We start from the raw sequence: 21,820 nt of genomic DNA, 5'->3' as shown, positions 1-21,820 counted from the left end.
GCAATGAGACCTTACACCCTTAACATTGATATAATGACCTGGCACAGGCCTCAGAAGAATGGGCATCCTCCATTCACCCCTGAACCAGGGAAGCTATCTGCGAAACACCCAAGGTTTTTTATAACAACACCTGGAAGCAATCCTCTACCAGGGAAGACCCTACCACTGCTCTGACATCGACCTGCTCAAAAGAGACTTCCCTTACCACTAAGAAGACTTGATAACAACAACGACCTGCTTACAGGACAGGGTTCTCTGCACTGCCCTTTAATTGTGAGGTGAAACGAGAGGACACTCTGCACAATCCTGACTGCAATGTAGAATATGCAGATTCCAGGATCTTTAATACAGAAACATGATACCAACAACAGAGACTGTGTGAAAAATAAAAGTTATTGGCACTATAGACAATGACCTGGATTGGACAAACTAGTTTGCCTGGAGCCTAGAGTTGGTCTTATGCCAGGAAACTTCAGGGGCAGGGTCTCCTTGTATTTAGGCCAATGCTTTTCCTTTCCATGTCCCTCATATTTTGGTGGGCCTATGCAAACAATAATTGCCACTCTAACACCATTTTTACTGTGCTCCTTTGACTCTAATCCTTAAGAAAAGCAACGCACTTAAACTTTTGAGGTTAACTTAAACTAATATGCATGTGCATGGAAATGTAAAAAAGTACTTTGCCTTCAATGTTTAAGGAGTTACATAAATGTTATGGCTTTAGATTGCTTTGTGTGCTGCTAAGACATACTATTACTACAATCTGGGGACTTGAGGGACAAAGTAATTGTACATGGGTTGTTTTATTTTTCTTAATGTTCTTTGGCTGAAAGTTCAAAGTTAAGATATCAGCAATGGGACTACTGAGAATTCTGTTTATGGGTGATTGTCCTTCCACTGTAACTTTACCTTGTCCTCTTTCTTTGCATCTTTGTTCTCATAATTAAAAATAAAAAATTAATAAAATAAAGAGAATCCTGTAAAAAAAATTCCAAGTTGTCTCTCTCCATTAAAAAAAAACTGGTACCAAACTCAGCTTCTTAAACAGTATAACTTTTAAACCTTTCTTTTTTCTTTTTAGTTGTATCTGGCAATGCTTAAGTTACTCCTGGCTCTACACTCAGGAATCACCGCTAGCAGTGATCAGGGACCATGTGGGATGCTGGGTATTGAATCTGGGTGAGCTGTATGAAAGCAAGCATCCTATGAGCTGTACTATCTCTCTGGCTTCCATTTCTTAAAATGAAAATTGTTATGATATATTATCAGTAAATGTTTTATTTGTATAATTATATATGAGTTTCCATATACATTTCTTGGGTGAAAAGGATTCATGAGTGGAAAAAGTTTAAGCAATTTGGATATTGACTAGTGGTTTTCAAATGCTGACCAGGGATCTAAAAAGGCTGAAAACTACAGGCTGTAAGACACGAAAGCAAAGAAACTGGGTAGCAGAAGGGTAAGGGCAATCACATGAGCATTTCTGCATGTCTCAGTAAATGAGGAGACATAAAATCGCAATGCACTGGACAGTTTCAAAATTATCACCATAAATTGTTTGTGACTACATCTTTTCTCTCATCCACAGATCTCAGTCTGTGGTAGAAGCTGGAACCTTGAAACATGAAGAGAAGGGAGAGAATGAGAACACGCAGCCCCTGCTAGCTCTGGATTGAATCCCAGGTCATTCCTTCGCTCCTGCATATCGCCAGCCTTTAGTGGTGTCAGCCACCCAGAAAGCACACGTGCCACTGACCCACATAGACACGTGTGCTCAGCTAGACACCAGTCCTCACTCCTGCTACCCAGTAATGACTGTCACCAGCTATCGGTCTAAGGAGCCAAATAAAGACTTGAGAGAGGCTTGGGTTTTATTCCCTCCAGTGAAGGGACTGACTGACTGGAGAATGAAGCAAGGAAGGTATTTATGTAAACAAGATTTTCTCCTCCTCCCATATTTAAGGCACTAAATGAACTGAAAAAAAAAAAAAAAAAGAAAAAGAAAAAGAAAAATGAAATCTGATGTGTACACTGCATTAGGATAAGGATTTTCCTGAGGCAGCACAGAGGCCCTGTCTAGTTTTGCAGTTTAAGATTAAGTGCATTTTCAAGTCGATATATTAGAATTAAGCTGTGCAGACACGATTGTCAAGTTTCAATGTAGTGCAAAGCCCCGAGACAATAGTATCTTCCATGATTCCCATTCTCATTAGATTATTTTCCTTGACCTCATCACCAGCATTAAATTGTTCAGCTTAAAAGCATGTTCTCCTAGGTCTGGCTATTTGCAGAGTTTGCTTCTTTGTTATCCTGCAAAAATGGTTTTGACATTCCCTCTTTTGTCAGACCACCAGCTAAAAATCATGAGCTGTCTTGAAATGACATACAACATGAAATATTATGATTTCATCATAACAGCGTGACTTTCCTACAGGCAATGTGTGTTTGCAGGGGTGGGATTGGGTCGCTGAAAACACATGTCAGTGATTAATGAATCCACTCAAGTTACCTCACTTGGGTCACTACAGTAAAGAAAAGTGCTCTGAAAGCATTTAACCCTCCTGCCCTCTTGCAACCACTTAACAATGTGGAGAAAGGGTCTGGCTGAGAGGGTAGGTATTTAATTATAGAGGAAGATCCAAAAGAATGGCAAAGTATGCAAGTGCTGAAAATAAGACTAGGAATACAGGATGAAATGCCAAAGATCATTTATTTCTGTGTCTATTCTCCTTAGAAATGGATTCCCCAACTATTCAAAGGAAATTAAATAAAAAAATAAGAAGATACCATATGATATGATATATCCATACATGTTTTCCCAAAACAGCTGTATGTTTTTTAAAAATGATATTTATTATTCCTCCGGTTATCTGCATGACATGGGCATTTGTTAGTATGACCCATTGGTGCTCAATGTCAAATCAAACTATTCTAATAGAAAAACAGACAGTACAATGTGACTTTACATTTTAAGTATTTGGGAGAGATTTGTTACTTAAAAAATTCAAAGGAAAGAGGTGATTCTGTTGGCTGTGTCACTCTCAATATTACTAGTATCGATCAATTATTGCCTCTTTCTCACTTATTTTTTCCTGGTACAAGAACAATTAACTTTTATTATTATCTAATTCTTAAAATAAAATTGAAACTATCAAAAATATTTCCCAAAAAATTGCATCTATACAGTATAAAGCTAATTCATTTTGTGCTAACATTTCAAATGCTAAAATAGTAACACTGAATTAATCCGACGGGTGCAGTGAAACGAAAGCTGAGGAATTAAAGTGAATCAGATAATTCATTTTATTACTTGGAATTTTAAAATTTGTGGGATCCAGGTATGTAAATGCTACTGGTCAACTAGTGCCAACAATTTGCAACAGTAATAATTATAATTCTGGCTTTTCAATGGACAATAGTTAGAATTTTACTGTAGTGACCTGATTTTAAATATCATGTTATAACTACTAAGTTAAAAGATCATTTTTATCCTATGACATGATTTTATTAAATGAATGTATGATGGCTCAACAATAATGACCTGTACTCTTAATTTCTTCATGTGTATGCAATATACATACTCGAACCAAATTCAACAATTGATATGAATGTTGCCACCTGACCATTGAATTGCAATGTCCTTTTGTCATTCATTTTCTTTGTTCAATAAATACTGAAGAAAAAAAAATGTCTCCTTGTTCTGTAAAGGTCTTCCTTTTGGACTTGGGAAGTTTGTTTCAATATATTTCCTTCAAATGCTTCTTAGCTTATTTTAGTTTTTGAACACTGGCAAAACAGCAACAGGACAAATATTTCACAAACATTATTGAAGTCTAATGTTTTCAAGAAAAGGAAAAAATGGTCCATTTCAATTTTAAAGAACTATTTTTATAATCATATAGAGAAACTTCCTCCTTTGTGCTTAGAAGGAAATGAAAAAGCACAAATAATATTTTAACCTATGAATAAAGTTTGATAACTAATAAGAAATGCATAATTTCTTCAGCATTTTTGTTCATTTGGCTTAAAGTTCAGTGCATGAATATTATTACATTCTCACAGTTAACATATCTAGCTAGCCTTGATTTAAACACTAAATGCATTAACACTCTGTTAAATTAATCTTTGGCATGAGTAAGCATGTCCATTTTTAAACTGTAATTTCTATGCTCTGAGTATAGTCAGGCTAAACCATAATAATAATTGCTATTATAAAATGATATTTAAATGGCAGAAGCTTCTCTCTCAAGCCAGAAAAATATGAGTCTTCTGAAATCTTTCCCAATGGAAATCAAACTAGAAATCTTAGATCTCCTACAGCTACATAAATTCCAAGACAAAGATTCTGGATTCTTGGTCTTCTATTCTACCATCCGTCACAGTTTTATTGTGAGTGGCATTTGCCCAAGAAACTCCCTGTTCACAAAGATCTGCCATAGGCAAAGAAACTGTGCATTGTAGTTTCATCTCATTCACAGATGTTGAACAGAAATGTTCTAGAAGTCATCTGATCCCAAGAGATTACTGTCACGTTAAGAAATTCCACATTTTTCTCCAAGCTCTATTACATGGCTTTAAAAAACTTTACATATAACCTTCTTATCATAATAAACAATGATTCCATGTGTAATGTAAAAAAAATTTCCTCTAGAAAGAAAAACAATTTTTACAATCCTGTACTACTCACATAGTCAAAGAGAGAAAAAGACACTGATGTTCAAATTATAATAATAAAACAAATAGATTGGTACAGTTCTCAGGCATTCGTATAATTTCATCTTTGTCCTTTGTACAAGGGAAAACACTGCTTTATCATGAATGCACCTTACTAACAAGAATTGAAAGGGAGTCTCGGTTCACCAGGAAAGTTACCTCTAAACAGCCAGAAGTTAAAGCATTTAAACAGCTTGCCTCTAAAATCCACAAAAAATAGTGGTACCTAACAATAAAATTGTTGAACTACCCTAGAAAAATAGAACTGCATAGAAAGATCAAAAACTAAATAATCTATTCACAGTTTCTACAGATATTCTTAATATACATTGAGTTAGTCCTATTCTACAAGGATGATATCTTTGGCTGGCAAGGAAGAACCTACATGTTCACTTGAAATGCAGTTATCAGATTGGTGCTCACATGGCATAAAATACACCTGGGAATTTTCTAAATGAATTGTAATGAGCAAATTATTCCTTAGTGTTTTTTAGCCCTCGAAGGAAGTTTAGAAGTTATCATGTTTGCAAGTTGAGGGATTTAAGGGCCTGGTGTTCGATCTTCTATCCCGCTATAAGAACAGAAAAGCAGCTTCTCTCCATGGTATCTTGAACCCACACAACATGTTAAATTGCAGGAAGGCTTCGTCTTTGCTGGGCTGTCAGTTCTGGGTGCCACACATCCACAATGAAGATCAGCCGGAAAGATGTGGCATCCTGCCACACCTCATGTTCAAAGGAGTCGTCAAAGATGAGCACCTTGCCTTCTTCCCATATCCTGGAATAGAAACACAGAATTCTTGGGTTTCAGTATCTGAGGATCAACTCACAGCTATTGGTCAGGGAAACATGTCAGGTATTCCTTTGCAATCAGAACAGAAAACTTAAATTTCAAGCCAGAACCGTTCTGTCCTCAGGGATTTTAGAAAGAGTTTCCAGGTTCTTCCCATAAGCATCTGTTTTCAGTGCTCAGAATTGAAAATATGGAATGGACAGAAGTGGGGGATTGGTTATAAGGCAATGGGAACTTCAACAAGGATGCTGTAGTTATTCTTGGTCCAACCCAGATAACCACTAAAATCTATGCCTTTGTGCAGGGTGACTTCCTTATTAGTGACAACACAGCCATACTCTCTGGCCTTTCAGAACTTCGTTTAAATCAAAGTGCAAAGAGAGAATAGGCACTGCTATGTCCCACAAGATATCTGGCATAGTGGCCATGCATTTTTCCAAAGGTTCTATTTTCAGACAGTTCCTTTTGTTCATTCCATATTATGGAAGAAAGGGGGTTAGGAAATTATAATTCTTTACTTAAACCCAGTGACTAGAAAGCTGATAACCAAGTTGAGTATTTTCCTAGCATTCTGGTACAGAAAAAGAGATTGGTAATGAATGTTGTTTATATGTATTGCTTTCATTGAGAGGGGCCTATTTAGAAATGCTCATGGAATACTCCCAGCTTAGTACTGAGGTTGCTACTGGTGGTGCTTAAGAGATTGTGCAATACCAAGGATTGAACCTGGAGTTTCACATGCAAAGCATCATGTTGAATCAAATAATTACCGATGGGGCTGGATGGAAGTGGATGGCATCCCAGGCCACGTGGCTTTGCAACCCCCATCCAGCCGGAGGGTCCCAGGCCCAGGTGAAAGGCGGGAATCAGACTCATCCAGAGACAGGCATCAGGAAGCATTAACTTTATTCATGCCCTATTCACCACATGTGTGTGGCCTACTCATAACCTTTCAAGCACTAGTTATTCTTGGCCCTGCATCTTAAACTCCTTTCAGCCATCTTCCTTTTGGGCTCCATGCTGGCCAAAAACCAGAACGCAGAGACCCAAAAGCCAGAGCGCCCAGCAGCGCAGAAAGGGGGTGAATCCCCTCGGTCCAAGGCTTATCTAACTTTTCCAAGACCCCTCCCAGGAATGGGCGGGGTCTTGCAGGTAAGGTAACACCTAATATTCAGTTCCCAAGACCCCTCCCAGAAATGGGTGGGTCTTAGGTAGCTACACCCAAATCCAGGGTCTCAGCTAGGTACACCAACAGCATCACACTAGTTCTTTGAACTATCTTTGCTAGTTCCAATTGTTTGTGGTTTTAATATCACTTCCTAAGCAAGTATGTTAGTACGAAATAAATAAAATCACTATTGTAGTCTCTAGCATAATGTGTAAAATACCTGAAAAGGAACTAAGTTCTAAATATTGTGCTAGCATAAATAAAGCAACCAAGAAAACATGCACAGACACACTAACTTTAAAATCTAAAGAAAGTTTAAAAACTATGCTAATGTTCTCTTAAAACACACACAATTGTCCATATATATTGTGTTATGTGTTTCAAATGACGTTTTACTACAAAAGTTTGCTTAGTTAAAGAAATTCTACTCAAGCACTTAAAATGTTATATTCTATATTAGCATGTAATTGAAATTAGAGTTTGGAAAGTGTTAGCTTGATTTCAAGTTATTGCACTGCCTTAATGATGCTTCCTTAGGAAAATAATTTGTATCCATTTATCCTCTTTAGTGGGTGATTGATCAATATAAATTTAAATAATACTATATTTTTCAGGATTTCTCAATCATGACACTGTTAACACTTTGGTAAGATAATGGTGATTAATGTGAGAGACTATCCTATGTTCTGTTTGCTTAACAACATCTCCTGCTCCTTTCCATTAGATACTAACAGTCCCATAGTAATAGTGATTATCAAAAATGTCTATTCATAGAAAAATGACTTGGAGGGACAAAGGTAAATTAGTAACTGATAAAAAAAAAACCTGAAATAAAGAAGTTCCTTGGAACTGAGAAACAAACCTGTAGCTCTGCTATCTTTCTTGCTCCCCCCCTCCCAGCACTTACTGTACAAATGCCTACACTGTTTGTTTCTCTCTGAAGTGATTCCTTTGAAGGTTGAAATCAAGTGGATTTCTGTCCAAGCTCACAAGAACAGAAATATAGACTGAAGAGCACATCACATGTTGTGTGATTTACTATGCAAAACCAAATTGAAAAAGGCAAAGCTAAGAACCAGAGTGATTGTACCTAAGTTTGATCACTGGCACCATGTATGATCGATCCTGTGGCCTAACAAGAGTGATTCCTGAGACTAGAGCCAAGAGTAAGTCCTGAGTACCACCAGGGGTGGCTCCCAAACAAAAACAAAACAAAACAAAACAAAACAAAACAAAGGCAAAGCTCACAAAAGAGAAAAAATATCACATGGAAAGAAATGGAAAGTGTCTATAGTTTATATAAGGGATATATACTCAAAAGAGAAAGGATAATATAGTGCAGGGGTTCTCAAACTATGGCCTGCAGGCCACATGCAGCCCCACCCAGGACATTTACCTGACCTACCAGGTGTTTTTGCTACTGCTACCTGTCCTGCTTAGCATCAACTTGTCCCTGACAGCAGTGTGCATGTGCTGAATGCGAGCAGCACTCTCCTCCGACTGCCCTCCTTTCTGTCTCTCAATTCCTCCTCTTCTCAGTCTTGGACAGGGTCCTCAGACTACAGCCCGAGAGCCACTATAGTTCATGGTTTATTTTTAAACAATAGTCCAGCAATACAACAGTCTGAGGGACAGTGAATTGATATCATGGGTAGGGCAATTGATTTGCACATGGTCACCCCAGGTTCTATCTCTGGCATCCTGTATGGTCTCTAGTGCCCCACCAGGAGACCAGAAACAATTCTACTATTGGGTGTAGCTCAAAAAAAAAGGAAAGGGTAATCATGTTTAGAGTAACATTTCTCATTGTAATTCAAAGAAAGAAGTAACCTGGGTGTCCACTGATAAAGAAAATAAGTATTGAGCCTTAAAAAACATTTTCACCCATGCCACAACATGAAACTTTGTGATGAAACTTTATGATATACATGCTGTTGCTGGGTGGATACAGTCTCAGTTTTATAAGCAGAAGTTTTCTATGGATGAATGGCATACTACGAATATTCTCAGGCTACTATGTACATTTAAAATGGTAAAGACAGCAAATGCAATTTGTATTTTACATAGTTATGTATATTTAACTTCTGTTAAATAAAGGGGGAAAAAAGGAGGGCAGAAGCAGCACTGGAAAGTAAAGGCTTCTGAAGAAAATAGAAGTGAACCTCTTGTCTCTGCCATTTGTTTCTCCTTGACCTCAGCAAGTAACTTAGCATTGCTCCCTGCAAAATAGCCTTCATTTGAGCTTTCCCAAATCATTTAAGAGGGTGAGACAGAAAAAGTCTTTGAGAGAATCTGTAAGGTGTACCTTGTGCTACAAAGACAAGTAATTCTCAACAATTTGACTGGCAAGGAAGTGGTAGCTAAAGTACAGGTAGCAATTAAAATAATTATATAAGAAATTCTAATATACACACATCTATGTTTATTGCAGCACTACTTATTCTATATGGAAAATGCCCAAGTGTTTAACAACAGATAAGTAGATAGACAAGTGGTATGATTATACAATGGAATCATAGTTGGCTTTTAGAAAATATAAAATTTGCCTTTTGCTGCAACATGATCAAACTGCAAGGGTCAATGATAAATGAAATAAACCAGAAGGAGAAAGATAACTATCAGACAGTCCAATTCATCTGTGGTCTATAAAGAATCAAAGCCATTGGAGGAAAAATGAATCTGAGTGAAAACAATTCCCTAGATTATGACCACAGAATTAAGGTTAGTCTTCTTTGAATGCAAGGGGAAGGTGCAGGTCTAATGCATTATGGTGGAGCGATAATGGATAGTTAGTAGTAGGCGAAGTGTGGGAATATTTATTCCTAGTACACATAAATGTTTATCATCTTTCAAACCAATGTTAACCCATTAAAAATGTAAGTTAGACCTAGGAATCTAGCTCAAGTAGCCCTGCAATATGTGGTGCTCTGGGTTAGATATCCAGTACTATGTAGTCTCTGAAAAATCACCAGGTGTAGCCCTTGAGTGCTATAACAAACAACAACAACAAAATTCTTTTTAAAGTTTACAGCTCAGAGAGATAGGTTTATGGTGCTTATCTTGCATGTTGTCAACCCTATTTTGAACTTGGTAGTGCATAACTCAGTAGAATTGGAAGTGAACCATAGCAGAGAGCCAGAAATAGCCCTCTTGTATCAGAAGTGTGGCCAAGCACCCCCAAAACAACAACAAAAAATTTTTTTTTGTTTTTGTTTTTTTGGGTCACACCCGGCGGTGCTCAGGGGTTACTCCTGGCTGTCTGCTCAGAAATAGCTCCTGGCAGGCACGGGGGACCATATGGGACACCGGGATTTGAACCAACCACCTTTGGTCCTGGATCGGCTCCTTACAAGGCAAACGCCGCTGTGCTATCTCTCCGGGCCCAACAACAAAATTTTTAAAAGAAGAAATAAAATTCTCAAAATGATATTTTCATTGATTCTGCATTAAAGAGAAAACCAAGGATTTAGAAATGCTCTATGAGGGCCCGGAGAGATAACACAGCGGCGTTTGCCTTGCAAGCAGCCTATCCAGGACCAAAGGTGGTTGGTTTGAATCCCGGTGTCCCATATGGTCCCCCGTGCCTGCCAGGAGCTATTTCTGAGCAGACAGCCAGGAGTAACCCCTGAGCACCGCCAGGTGTGGCCCAAAAACCAAAAAAAAAAAAAGTAAAGAAATGCTCTATGAGAATAATCTTAAAAATTCCATTCATTAATATAAATTCTTTACAGACTAGAAAAGTTCTTAGCCCTGGAGTACAACACTTCATTTATAGAATATCTGCAGATGTAGATCTGATGTTAATGCTAGCTTGTAAGTTTTCTGATAATTTTAAGTCAAATATGTCCTTGAATAAACTACTGATTCAAAAATGTTTTTAGCAAGACATCTAGAAATTTCTCAAAGGATTAAACTCCTTAAATATGACAAATCCATAGAACATGAAAGATGAGTATTGTTATTTTGTTGGTTTTTTCATTTTTAAAATTATTTTCCCCCCCAAATAGCAAAACTACTCAATTACTCAATGTGGATTCTTAAGTGAATATGCCTTCTGAAAACATAAAAAATTATGAGCTAGAACTACAAAAGTTACCCCTTAATTAACCTAAATGGAGACAAGAGAGAGGCAATAAAAACTCATCCAAACCATGGATATTATTAAATGACTAGAGCCTAATGGGTATTTTTATTCAGAACACAGGACAGACTGAGCATGAAGATGCCAAAGGTTGTTAGATCTGTTCTGAATTTAAAACAACAACAACAACAACAACAACAACAACAAAGAAGTGTAAAGAATACCTTTCTGCCCAGGTAGGGAGCAAAGCCCTGCCAAATGCAATCCTGGTCAGATTATGATGTGGATGGAGCACTCTGGGAAAGATTTTCAGAGCCAGCTTTTAAGAAAGTCGGCTAGAATATCTGGCTTCCAGTTTCCTCTTTGATTCTGGAGACCACCTCTTGCCAGGTATGGGGTTTGGGGAGGCCCCATGTCGGAGGCCTTCTTAATAGCCTGGAAAGTGCTGGGAGGCTTGGCAGGCCCCCAGCTGCCCCCCTCTTTCTCCCCTGGACTCCAGGCCTTCCCTGGGTGCCAGCTCAGATGGCCAGAAGTGGGTTCAGGTGGACCCTTAGAAGTCTTCAGGCTTCCCCCAACCCTCCGTACTCCAGGGGGGAGGTGCATGGGGAGGAGGGCGGCCAGATATCTAGCTTCCGGTTTCCTCTTTGATTCTGGAGACCAGCTCTTGCTAGGTATGGGGTTTGGGGAAGCCCCATGACGGAGGCCTTCTTCCTAGCCTGGGGAGTGCTGGGAGGCTTGGCAGGCTCCCAGCCATCCCCCTATTTCTCCCCTGGACTCCAGGCCCTCCCTGGGTGCCGGCTCAGATGGCCTGAAGTGGGTTCAGGTGGACTCTTAGGGATCCTCAAGCTTCCCCCCTCCTTCCGTACTCCAGGGGAAAGGTGCATGGGGAGGAGGGAGGGCAGATATCTGGCTTCCAGTTTCCTCTTTGATTCTGGACACCGAGTCTTGCCAGGTATGGGGTTTGGGGAGGCCCCATGCCGGAGGCCTTCTTCCTAGCCTGGGGAGTGCTGGGAGGCTTGGCAGGCCCCCAGCTGTCCCCTCTATCTCCACTGTACTCCAGGCCTTCCCTGGGCGCCGGTCCAGGTGGACTCTATAAGGGTCATCAGGCTTTCCCCCACCTCTCCCTACACTAATGGAGATGCGTTTTGGGTGGAGGGCGGGCCGTTCTAGCACTGGTTTATGTTGGGACAGTCACTGGAAATTTTTTCTTCTTGGTCTCCTCTTGATAGTATTGTATGCATATAGCTTATATATGAATAATTCCATCTTGTATTGTGACCTTGATACTGCCCTACAAAGCTCATTTCTAAACTTTTACTGCCTCAGTTCCAATCCTTATTTCCCCCATCTACCCATGTAGGTGCAGCTCATGACATGAAGCTCACAACATAGAGTGATGAGTGCAGTTCGAGAAATAACTACACTGAAAACTATCATAACCATGTGAATGAATAAGGGAAATAGAAAGCCTGTCTCGAGTACAGGTGTGGGTGGGGTGGGGAGGAGGGAGATGTGGGAAATTGGTGGTGGGAATCTTGCACTGGTGAAGGGGGGTGTTCTTTACATGACTGTAATCATACAACTACAATCATATTTGTAATCATGGTGTTTAAATAAAGATAATAAAAAAAAAGAAAGTCTGCTAGAAAGGACTCAACACCCTGCCTCCCAACTTGTGAAAGGTTTGATGGGGTTGGAGAGTAGAGGCTTGTGCCCGAATAAAAAACTTCAGCTTGTTTTAGGAATTTGTTATCAGTAAGAGTGTAACACCTCTCTCAGTTTCGCCAAAAGATGTAAGATAACTTGGTCACACAGATAAATTTATATTATCTAATGCCTCAAGTTCTCAAATTATCATTCATGATAATGATATAATGGTGACATTGCAGACTTAACTATAAATATTTCACAGAGTAATCCTCGATCTTAATAATCCTAAATAATGATCCAATCTGCTTCAGAGTCTCATATCTAATATACTTCATAGTTCCTATCTCAGAGATCCTTGCCAAAATGTTCCAAGGAAAGCAAATAATGGGGTTATATTTTTACAGCAAAGAAATCACAAGGAAACAAGCTTAGATGTTGGCAGTGATGGAGAAAGTCATGGCACTTGCTTCATTAAAGACAAAATCCTGAGCTCAGAATCATGCTCATGTTCTTTAGCATGTTCAGATGCTATGCCATAGATGTTCTGGACTATCTGGCATTTAAATAGGCTGAAAAGAAGGCTTATTAAACAGCTCAGGAATAAGGAGACTTAACATGTCTCTTAATTCTGATCAGCTGAAATCTCTTTTTCTTGGCTACACTTAATATCTCAGCACATGATGAAATTGAAACAGAAAACTGCATGGCCATTATTTGTCTTTTTTTTCTCCTGACACATAAGTACAGAAGTACCCACATTATTTTTTTCTCTCCTCTTTCCCCTTCCTTTTCTTCCTGTCTGGATAGAATTTTTTTTGCCCTGGAAGATAGGAACACTAGCACTTCTTCTAACGAATATTACCTAGTCAGGTGACCATGAAACAGCATCTTAGGCCTCAGTTTCCCCATCTGTGCAATGGCAGACAACCTTGCCTACGACTCCCTTCAGTCCTAATGTTCTTATAATATTTTGACCAAGCTGCTGTTTAAGACTTGTCTTCAGATAATAATGCATAACATATATTTCATAAACTTCCATTTGCAAATGCATCATACAGCATTTTCTATCTTTCTTTTTTTTTCTTTTCTTTTTTTTCTTTTTTTTTTTGGTGTGTGAGGGGTCATATATGGTGCTACTCAGAGTCTACTACTGACTCTGAACTTGGGAATTATTCTTGGCAGTACTTAAGAGATCATTTAGGATATAGGAGATTGATCCTCGGTTGGCAATTAGTAGCATGCAAAGCAACTGTTCTACTCTTTCTACTATCTCTCTGGCCCAACAAACATTTTCAATTTTGACTAATGTTGAACTACCAGTTATAAAAGATTAAACTATATAATGCACATAAGCTGTGTGCATATGCATCTCAGAGCTATCTCCTCAAACCTGGAGAGAGCCCTTGCAAATTCAGGAGTATTCCAGCTGAGCTAAGGCTCCTGACATAAGGGACTCCATTTCTATTCCCTCCCATCCTGTCAGCAGAAGGGGACACCCCACCATTGTCCCAAGAGTCAGGTACAGCCAGATATCACTCTGTTCAGGTTCCAGTATCACCACCATCAATTTCACATTTCTCTGTAACTATAAGCCAGTTTTAACAATTAATAACTTATTTTGCTTCTGTAACTTGCTTTGCTAATCATCTCTCCTTACCCATTATATTCATTGTTCTGGCTAGGATGTGGTTTTTGCCTTTATAAACTCGTTCCTGACTGTTGGTGCTATGAGTTCTTTTGGATTCTAGTCCATTCCTGGTCACTAGTTTCTGTAACAAAGATCCCCAATTCAGCCTCTCTGAGTGGTGCTTGATATTTTCTCATGAATCTCCCTTATAACACTACAACTAGGATCACTCTTCTCCCAGGAGGCAAGGGGTTCCAGACTCAACCCTGCTGTCTGCACTTGTACTGCATCTCAGGTTCTAAGACACCCAGTATATAGTTTGTGCTATAGATATGAAAGCTGAAAAGTGAGAAAGGGTAAGAGGGAAGAAGGAGGGTAAAGAGAAAGGAAAAATGTCACTGCCCTTACTACATATCACCAAGGGGGTGGAAGTGGGGTGGTGGAAGACATACTCCATCATCCCTTCCAGTGCCAGTCAACAGATAGTCCCTGTTTCTGTTCCTTTGCTCCCACATTCTCCTCCCCAGGAATTGCCATATTCTTAACCTATTTTGGTGGTTTTATTGAACTTTTCTAACTTCTAAAGCATCATCTCCAGTCAGGGTGGGCACTCCAGGTTACAAATGCTTCAGAAACACTTGGTCTCAATCTGATCAGAAGGAATTCAGGCTCTATTTCTAGAGACAGAAGATAAACTATATCTCAAACTGAGTGTATTTATTATGCAAACAGAGCTGAGAGTACATTTACATGAATTACTTTAATTTTCAAAAACAAAGACATACTCTTATCCTTCCAATTTCACAAATAAGAACTGAATAGTGAAGGCATGCAGGTTGTTGAAAGTTAATATTAAGAGAGGAATCCAGCTTGTAGGATATTAATCTCCTTAATATGTTTTTTTGAATAGACATAATATTAAAATAAGATGTAAAATCAGAATTTTTTAAAAATGCATTTTTCTAATAATATAAATATCTATTATTACAATTGATTGGTGGCTCTAGAAGTCTATTAATAAGGATTATGTAGCTTTGGGGGGCTGACTCAGGAATCTTCACAAATTTTGTTATTTGGAACAGGAAACAGATTCCAACTTGACTTCAAAGCCATCAATTTAACAAATGTTTGGATACATCTATTTTTTAGTGTGGGAGCTGTCATTTCCTATAAAGATTAAGATAAATAACTGTGTATAAACTGCCATAAAATCTATGCAAAGCAGAGTAAGGACTGAAACATTTAACTGATGCTTATTTGACCAGTGAAGGAAGAGAATAAAATGTTAATTTTTAATAAAAACATTCAAAAATATTCATCCAGTTAAAATGCCATTTTTGTCTTCTAGTTTCAGAAGGGTGCCTTTGAATACTGACCAGTACAGTTAAATTACCATTTAGATGGGGTTGGTTATACATTACAAAGAACTATACTATCAATAAATTCAGGGAAACTAGCCAAAAGAGGAAAAGATAAAGCACAGGAAAATAGGTCTAAAATTGTTGATAATTCATAGTTTCTATAATGTGATGACAAATTATTAAGTCTAACTTTATCATATGGGTACTTTATAAAATAAATAAAATAAACAATATTATCCATAAAAATTATAACAACATATGGCCTAAAACAATAAGTCCCTTCCTTACCATTAATATTTTAGCATGCCTACCACACTGTTTTATTATTTGGAAGCTTGACAAATAATGGGGGAAAGCAAGTATTAACTACTTGTGAAATACAATTATTTTGGGGCCAGAGAGATAGCGTGGAGGTAGGGCATTTGCCTTGCATGCAGAAGGACAGTGGTTTGAATCTTGGCATCCCATATGGTCCCCCAAGCATGCCAGGAGCGATTTCTCTAAGCATAGAGCTAGGAGTAATCCTGAGCGCTGCTGGGTATGACCCAAAAACCAAAAACAACAACAACAAAAAAAGTCATTATCTCTGTAGCAATGTAGGGAGGGATGAAATGACCTATTGCCAATTCATGTCTTCAGTCTGCCACTGACAATAAAGGCCTACCCAAGTTTTCATAGCTAGGTATTAGTTGCACAACATTTCAGACTACAGTTCCTGTATCTCTAGAAGATAAGCATGTCCAGCATAGCATGTCTCAAGAAGCTCTCTGAGACACCAAGAAAAAAAAGGAACAAAGGTCTAAGAAAAACTTGTCTGGGTTCATCCCAAGGTCACATAAGTTGGCCACACCAATTAATTTGCTCTTGCTGGTGGCCTGTTTGTCCATGGACTCAAGTTCAATCACAGTGGCTAACAAGCATATTGTACAGTCCACAAAGCATGGCCTCTTACAGGTGACACAGCAAATGGTCCATAAATAGAGACTCCCCACTGCTTTCTCTATTTGTACCTGGAGATGAAAACTAGCACTGAAAGTGATCACCTTCTAATGTGTTCCTAATTTGTAAAACAACAAAATCCTCAAAGCTTTTATGCCTATGAACAAAAGGAGGATATAAAGTTGAGGCTAGGAGTATTACAAATGCTACACTGTCGGGTAGAGGCACAGTTCTAATATTGGAGTGAAATAACTTCATAAATAGTAGAATGAATGTATATCTACCACTAACCTGTGAAAGCAAAATAAGTCTTGCAGTTATAATAAGGTTAAAGATCTTGAGATGAGATTATCTTGAATTAAAGGTGCACTCTATGGGGCCTGAGAGATAGCACAGCGGTAGGGCATTTGCCTTGCATGCAGCCTGATCCAGGACAGATGGTGGTTGGAATCCCAGCATCCCATAGGGGCCCCCCATGCCTGCCAGGAGTGATTTCTCAGTGCAGAACCAGGAGTAACCTCTGAGTGGCACTGGGTTCGACCCGAAACCAACCAAACAAACACACAAACAAAGGTACACTCTAAACCCATTTGAAAAAAGGCATTTATGCAAAAAAGATGAGTAGCAGACATAGTGAGAAGGAGCAGTGGCACAGACCCGAAGATTGGAGGGAAGTATCTATAAATTAAGGAGCATCAAGCCACTTGAGGGCTAGGAAATGGTTACTAAACGTGGGGGTCTCCAAAGAGAATCAACCAAGCACAAGATTTCAGATTTCTGCCCTACAAAAAATGACTTCTATTTTTCTAAGTCATCCAGTTTGTGGTAATTTGTTATAACAACCACAAGTAATCAATAGAAACATTGGAAATTAAGTTATGATAAAGTGATTCTGATTAGATTTTTATACCTCAGTTTTCTCAATTGAAAAATAGGAATTTTACTAATGTCATAGGACTGTCCTGAGGATTACAGAGTTAACAATTGCAGAATGCTTAGGAGTGAGTTTGGCAGGAAGCAAAGCATAATATCTGTTATTAATATCTTTATCCTCCTCACTAAGGTGAATATTTAGAAGTTGGCATTGAAAAGTAACTAAGACATTTATCTTACTATTGGCATAAAAAGAATATATTTTAATATGCTTTCTGTGTTTTACAGATATGTAAAGAAACACACAAATTTGATCATCCAAAGCATTTATTAATTTAAAACAATCATGTAATTCATACTGATAAGAGGCTAGCTCATCTTGGGATTAAAGAGAGCTGTGTTCAATTTATAATGATGGGATATTTAAACAACATACATTCTAGCAGGGATCTCACAGATAAGAAGCAGGGACTTGGTTTTTAATTCCCAGGAGCTACAATGCACAAAGTACTACAAATAACCTACCCTTTGGGAAGCCAAGAAGCTCTGAAAAACTGCTTCCTGTTGCCAAGTACATGGGAACTTGGTTTCTGGCTATGAGTGTCCCTCTTACATCACTAATAGTACTTCTAAAAACAGTGTCAACCCTCAGGTATCTTTGTACACTCTTTCTGATCTCTGAGGGTATAAAAAGATGGTTTGCTATCCAGATATCTAGCTATTTTCCTTAAAAACATTGAACAGCATTTTAAATGAACTGACCCATTTCTCTTAAGAAGAACAATGTTTTTATAATGAAATGCTTGGCCAGCCCCTACCACCTACAAGTTAAGGACTATTAAGGACAAGACTGCAACACAACCTATGAAGCAATTATAAGAGGAGGGATAGATAAGAATGCTAATCAGCAAGCCCGATGAGGTGGAAGGGGACAATGCTTCTAGGCTCTCCAAGGACAGAAGCAGTAAAGCCTTTTCATCTACAAAATTGCTTCCATGGCTCAATACTATGTAGGAGGGTAGCTAGTACTTTTTAATGGTCAATCTAAATTTGCAAAATACACCATCTGAAAATTGTTATTAGCAATTACTTACTATCAGATGATGCAGGTTGTATTTTAACACAGTGGACATTGAAGAGTTGTCGAGTTAAAGTCCTCATTCAGGAGCCTCCTTCGAGGAGCAGATTTGAGACTTATGACCTTTCCTGACTTGTACAGTAAACTGAGTCATGTTTTAATCTCCAGGGGAGGCTTTGGCAGTCTCTTCCTGTGTGAGTGATGGTCACAGGATGTGCACTGGGAGCTGGAGATGTGGAATGCAATGTGAATGGGCTGTGGGTGTGGTCGCTTTTGCACCTCTGCTTTTCCTGCTTGGCTTTGTAGATATGTTCCCATATTGTACACAATCGGCCATGCCAACTTCTCCATTCCAGTTGCTCACCTCCTCAGGTGGCTCATGTATGTCATCAGTCTCATACCTTTCATTTTCCCTGCTTGTTCAAAGTGAAATTTTATCTAACTATTTTGTTCTAAGTACTCTAGTAGACCTTCTATAGGAGACACATCCCATACCTCAAGTAGGTACTTGAAAACTGATAGTCCCAAACCATATACCTTTATCTCTATAGATGCACATGCATTATATACATGTATATATGTTATATATAAATATATGTATTTTTCTCTCCATATATCTAGATACAAGATGGCTTATAAATGGGTCACAATAACAAAGTATCCAATAATAATAAAATAGATCAATAGTAATAATATACTGTAATAAAAGTTATATGACTGTGATCAACTGTCAGTAGCTTACTTAATATATAATAGTTTGGGGCTGTCTTTGACTGTTAAGTAGCTTAAACTACAGGAAGTGGGGACTACTTCATCTATATGCAGTACAAAAAGAAAATTTAAAAAAGGAATAAATGAGGAGGAACATAAAGGAATGGATAGAGACTAAAGTGGTTTGCAGATAGGAGGGATAAAAAGAAAGACAGATGTAGAGAATAAGCACATTTAAAATGCTAAAGTAGGACTCAGGAGCAATGCCTGTTGCTTGCTACATAGCATCACGGTCAGTCTATCTCTGCCTTCCTCAGTATGCTCCTGCCTACTCCCTAGGTCACCTTGGTTCCTGCCAATCTCAGCTCCTCTTATCTTTGGCAGAGAGATCCTGCAGATAAAAGTCAATTTCCTAAAAGCCTCCCAAGATAAACTCCTAAGAAGAAAACTCTGTCTGTCCCACTGATTCCTCCTCATGTCTTACCCCATTTCCTTCTGGGTTTCATTTGATATTCTACCTTCACAATGTAGACGTATTCACACATCTCAAGCTTCTTTCTAAATCTCTCAAATATTTATGCTTAGATTTCCACACCAGTATGTTCTAAAACAAAATAAAATATATACATATGTATATCCATAAATAAAATATATAATACATGCTACAATAAACTCTATCCATTTTCCTGAATGTGCCTCAAATCTCCTATGCTCTCAATATTTGCTGAGCATCAACACCCTTCTACTGACCAAAACAAGAACTGTGGACTCATCTTTGATTTCCTGTCCATTTACTGAATACACTCATTATTCACTTGAGTCAATCAGTGTAATATAAACTACATCTGCTCTTTACTCTCCATTTCATTACTTCACGTCAATGCCATCTCTCCTGGGGTGGGCTGACCATCTATTCTCCATAGGTCTTAGGGAGGTAAGAGTCACCAGAGTTTCTGGAAAAACTTCCTAACAAACATTAAATCTCACCAGCTTTGTATTCAAAGCTTTCTGATTTGGCTTCTAATCCACTCTTTCACTTTACAACCTAAGCTTAAGTATCCTATCTGTACTATAAAAGGATTTAAGCAAGAGAGAAGCCATTATACAGGAGTGGTTCTAACACCTTGATAGTCAAGGTAACAAAATCAAAACCTAAGCCAAAATCAATGCACTGAACCCAAGAAAATGAAATTCAAAGATAATCAATCACAAATATCTACGGAGGCTTTCTCAGATAAGGCTACTGCTGATACTGTATAATCAAATATTTTTTTTGCTACTGTAATTTTCCTTTATAAAACCTTAGCTTTATATCATTTTGTATCAGTGAGACACTCCAAACCATTTTTAGTTTGTTGCTGCCTAATCAAAATTAATGTATACTCAGGGGCTGGAGAGATGGCATGGAGGTAGGGCATTTGCTTTGCATGTGGAAGGACGGTGGTTTGAATCCTGTCATCCCAGCATCCCATATAGTCCCCTGTGCCTGCCAGGAGCGATTTCTGAGCATAGAGCCAGCAGCAACCCCTGAGCGCTGCTGGGTGTGACCCACTCCCCCCCCCCAAATAATAATAATGTATACTCAAATAAGCTCTTGAAAGAATTTGCCTCAGTTTACCACGTACCAATATCTTGGGCCTTTTGTTATTGAGACATAACATCATTCAATAGTGCTCACATTCAGTCAGGAATGTCTGACTTCCAGTTGTCAATATTTGCAATCAAGATTTGGCAAACAAGTGAATGAGCATATTCTTATTTGACCCACTTTATAATTCCTCTGCATGTGTATGAAAGATGGCCCTAGATAACTCATTTGTGATCTTCAACAGAAGTTGGATGATTTCATTATGACCAGAGCAGACAGACAGGAATGTGCCAATAACCAAGTGAACAACCTCTATACTAACACTGGTTAGTCCTCTATAAAGGATCATGAGAAACTGTGAGAAAACAACTTGTGACTCAGTCATAGAGGTTGTTTGTGTAAAATAATACAAGATAAAGAACAGGACTGCTATGAGTAGATGATATGCACTCTAAGGAGTCAGAAGTTCCTCATTTGGAGGCCAAATGGTTTCGGACATATCTGGAAGTGCTCCGGGCTTACTTCTGGCTCTATACTCAGCAGTCATTCTTGGCAGTGCTCAGGGGACCTAAATGTGCTACGGAGGATTGAATCCAGGTTTGGCATATGCAAGACAAGTCCCTTACTCCCTGTTACTACTTTCTAGCCCCAAAGTTCCTCTTTAAATAACTAAATTTCATCTCAGTAATATGTTTATTTTGGATGGCTGGAAAAAATCTAGGTGAAGGGAATAAATAGCATCAGAGAGGGAAAAAATGTGGGGAAAAGAGGTACTGCCATTCCTGCTGCAACTTGGAACCAGGCTTAAGTACCCTGCCTACATTATAACATTTCATCCTGCAATAATCCTGCCAAGTAGACTATATCATTGTCAGTTTGATAAGCAAGGAGTCTGAGGCTCAAAGGGATTAAGTAACTGACCAAGGTTACACAGGATTAAGTAGCAGAGCTGGGATTTGAAAAAAGGTAGTCAGTTTCTATTATACTTCACCCCCTCGAAAGCCAAACATATAAATTACACTAGATGCTTTCTTCAAGAAGGGGGATTCTGTGGGTCTGAATAGCGCAAGTTGCAAATCAATAAACTCAATGAGTTTGTTGTATGTTTAGGGCTCAATCAAAGCTAGCTGAGTTTGAATGCAAGCCTAGCAAGAGTTCATCTAGAAAGAGTAAATGAGGAGACTCCTCAAGTGAGTGAAAGCAGTCTGGGAAGAAGTAATTAAGAAGGGCAGCTGTAGA

At 38.6% G+C, this 21,820-nt stretch overlaps 2 protein-coding genes across 2 annotated transcripts in view; one reads left to right on the top strand and one right to left on the bottom strand.

Annotated features, from left to right (window-relative positions):
• CLVS1 (clavesin 1) overlaps nucleotides 1–2,942 on the top strand; it is a 185,462-nt gene extending 182,520 nt beyond the window's left edge. The window contains exon 6 of the mRNA XM_049781959.1: nucleotides 1,589–2,942. Within this exon, the coding sequence (XP_049637916.1) occupies nucleotides 1,589–1,676 (88 nt within the window). The 3' untranslated portion in view covers nucleotides 1,677–2,942. The remainder of the gene's footprint in view (nucleotides 1–1,588) is intronic.
• A 1,030-nt stretch (nucleotides 2,943–3,972) lies between these two features.
• Nucleotides 3,973–21,820, bottom strand: part of LOC126020150 (aspartyl/asparaginyl beta-hydroxylase) — a 77,020-nt gene continuing 59,172 nt past the window's right edge. Inside the window, exon 11 of the mRNA XM_049781617.1 lies at nucleotides 3,973–5,490. Coding sequence (XP_049637574.1) covers nucleotides 5,340–5,490 — 151 coding nt within the window. The 3' untranslated portion in view covers nucleotides 3,973–5,339. The remainder of the gene's footprint in view (nucleotides 5,491–21,820) is intronic.

Source organism: Suncus etruscus, chromosome 10 (genome assembly GCF_024139225.1).
Source record: "Suncus etruscus isolate mSunEtr1 chromosome 10, mSunEtr1.pri.cur, whole genome shotgun sequence".
NCBI lineage: Eukaryota > Metazoa > Chordata > Mammalia > Eulipotyphla > Soricidae > Suncus > Suncus etruscus.
The sequence above is the reverse complement of the archived record's forward strand: the minus strand, read 5'-3'. Positions and strand labels throughout refer to the sequence as shown.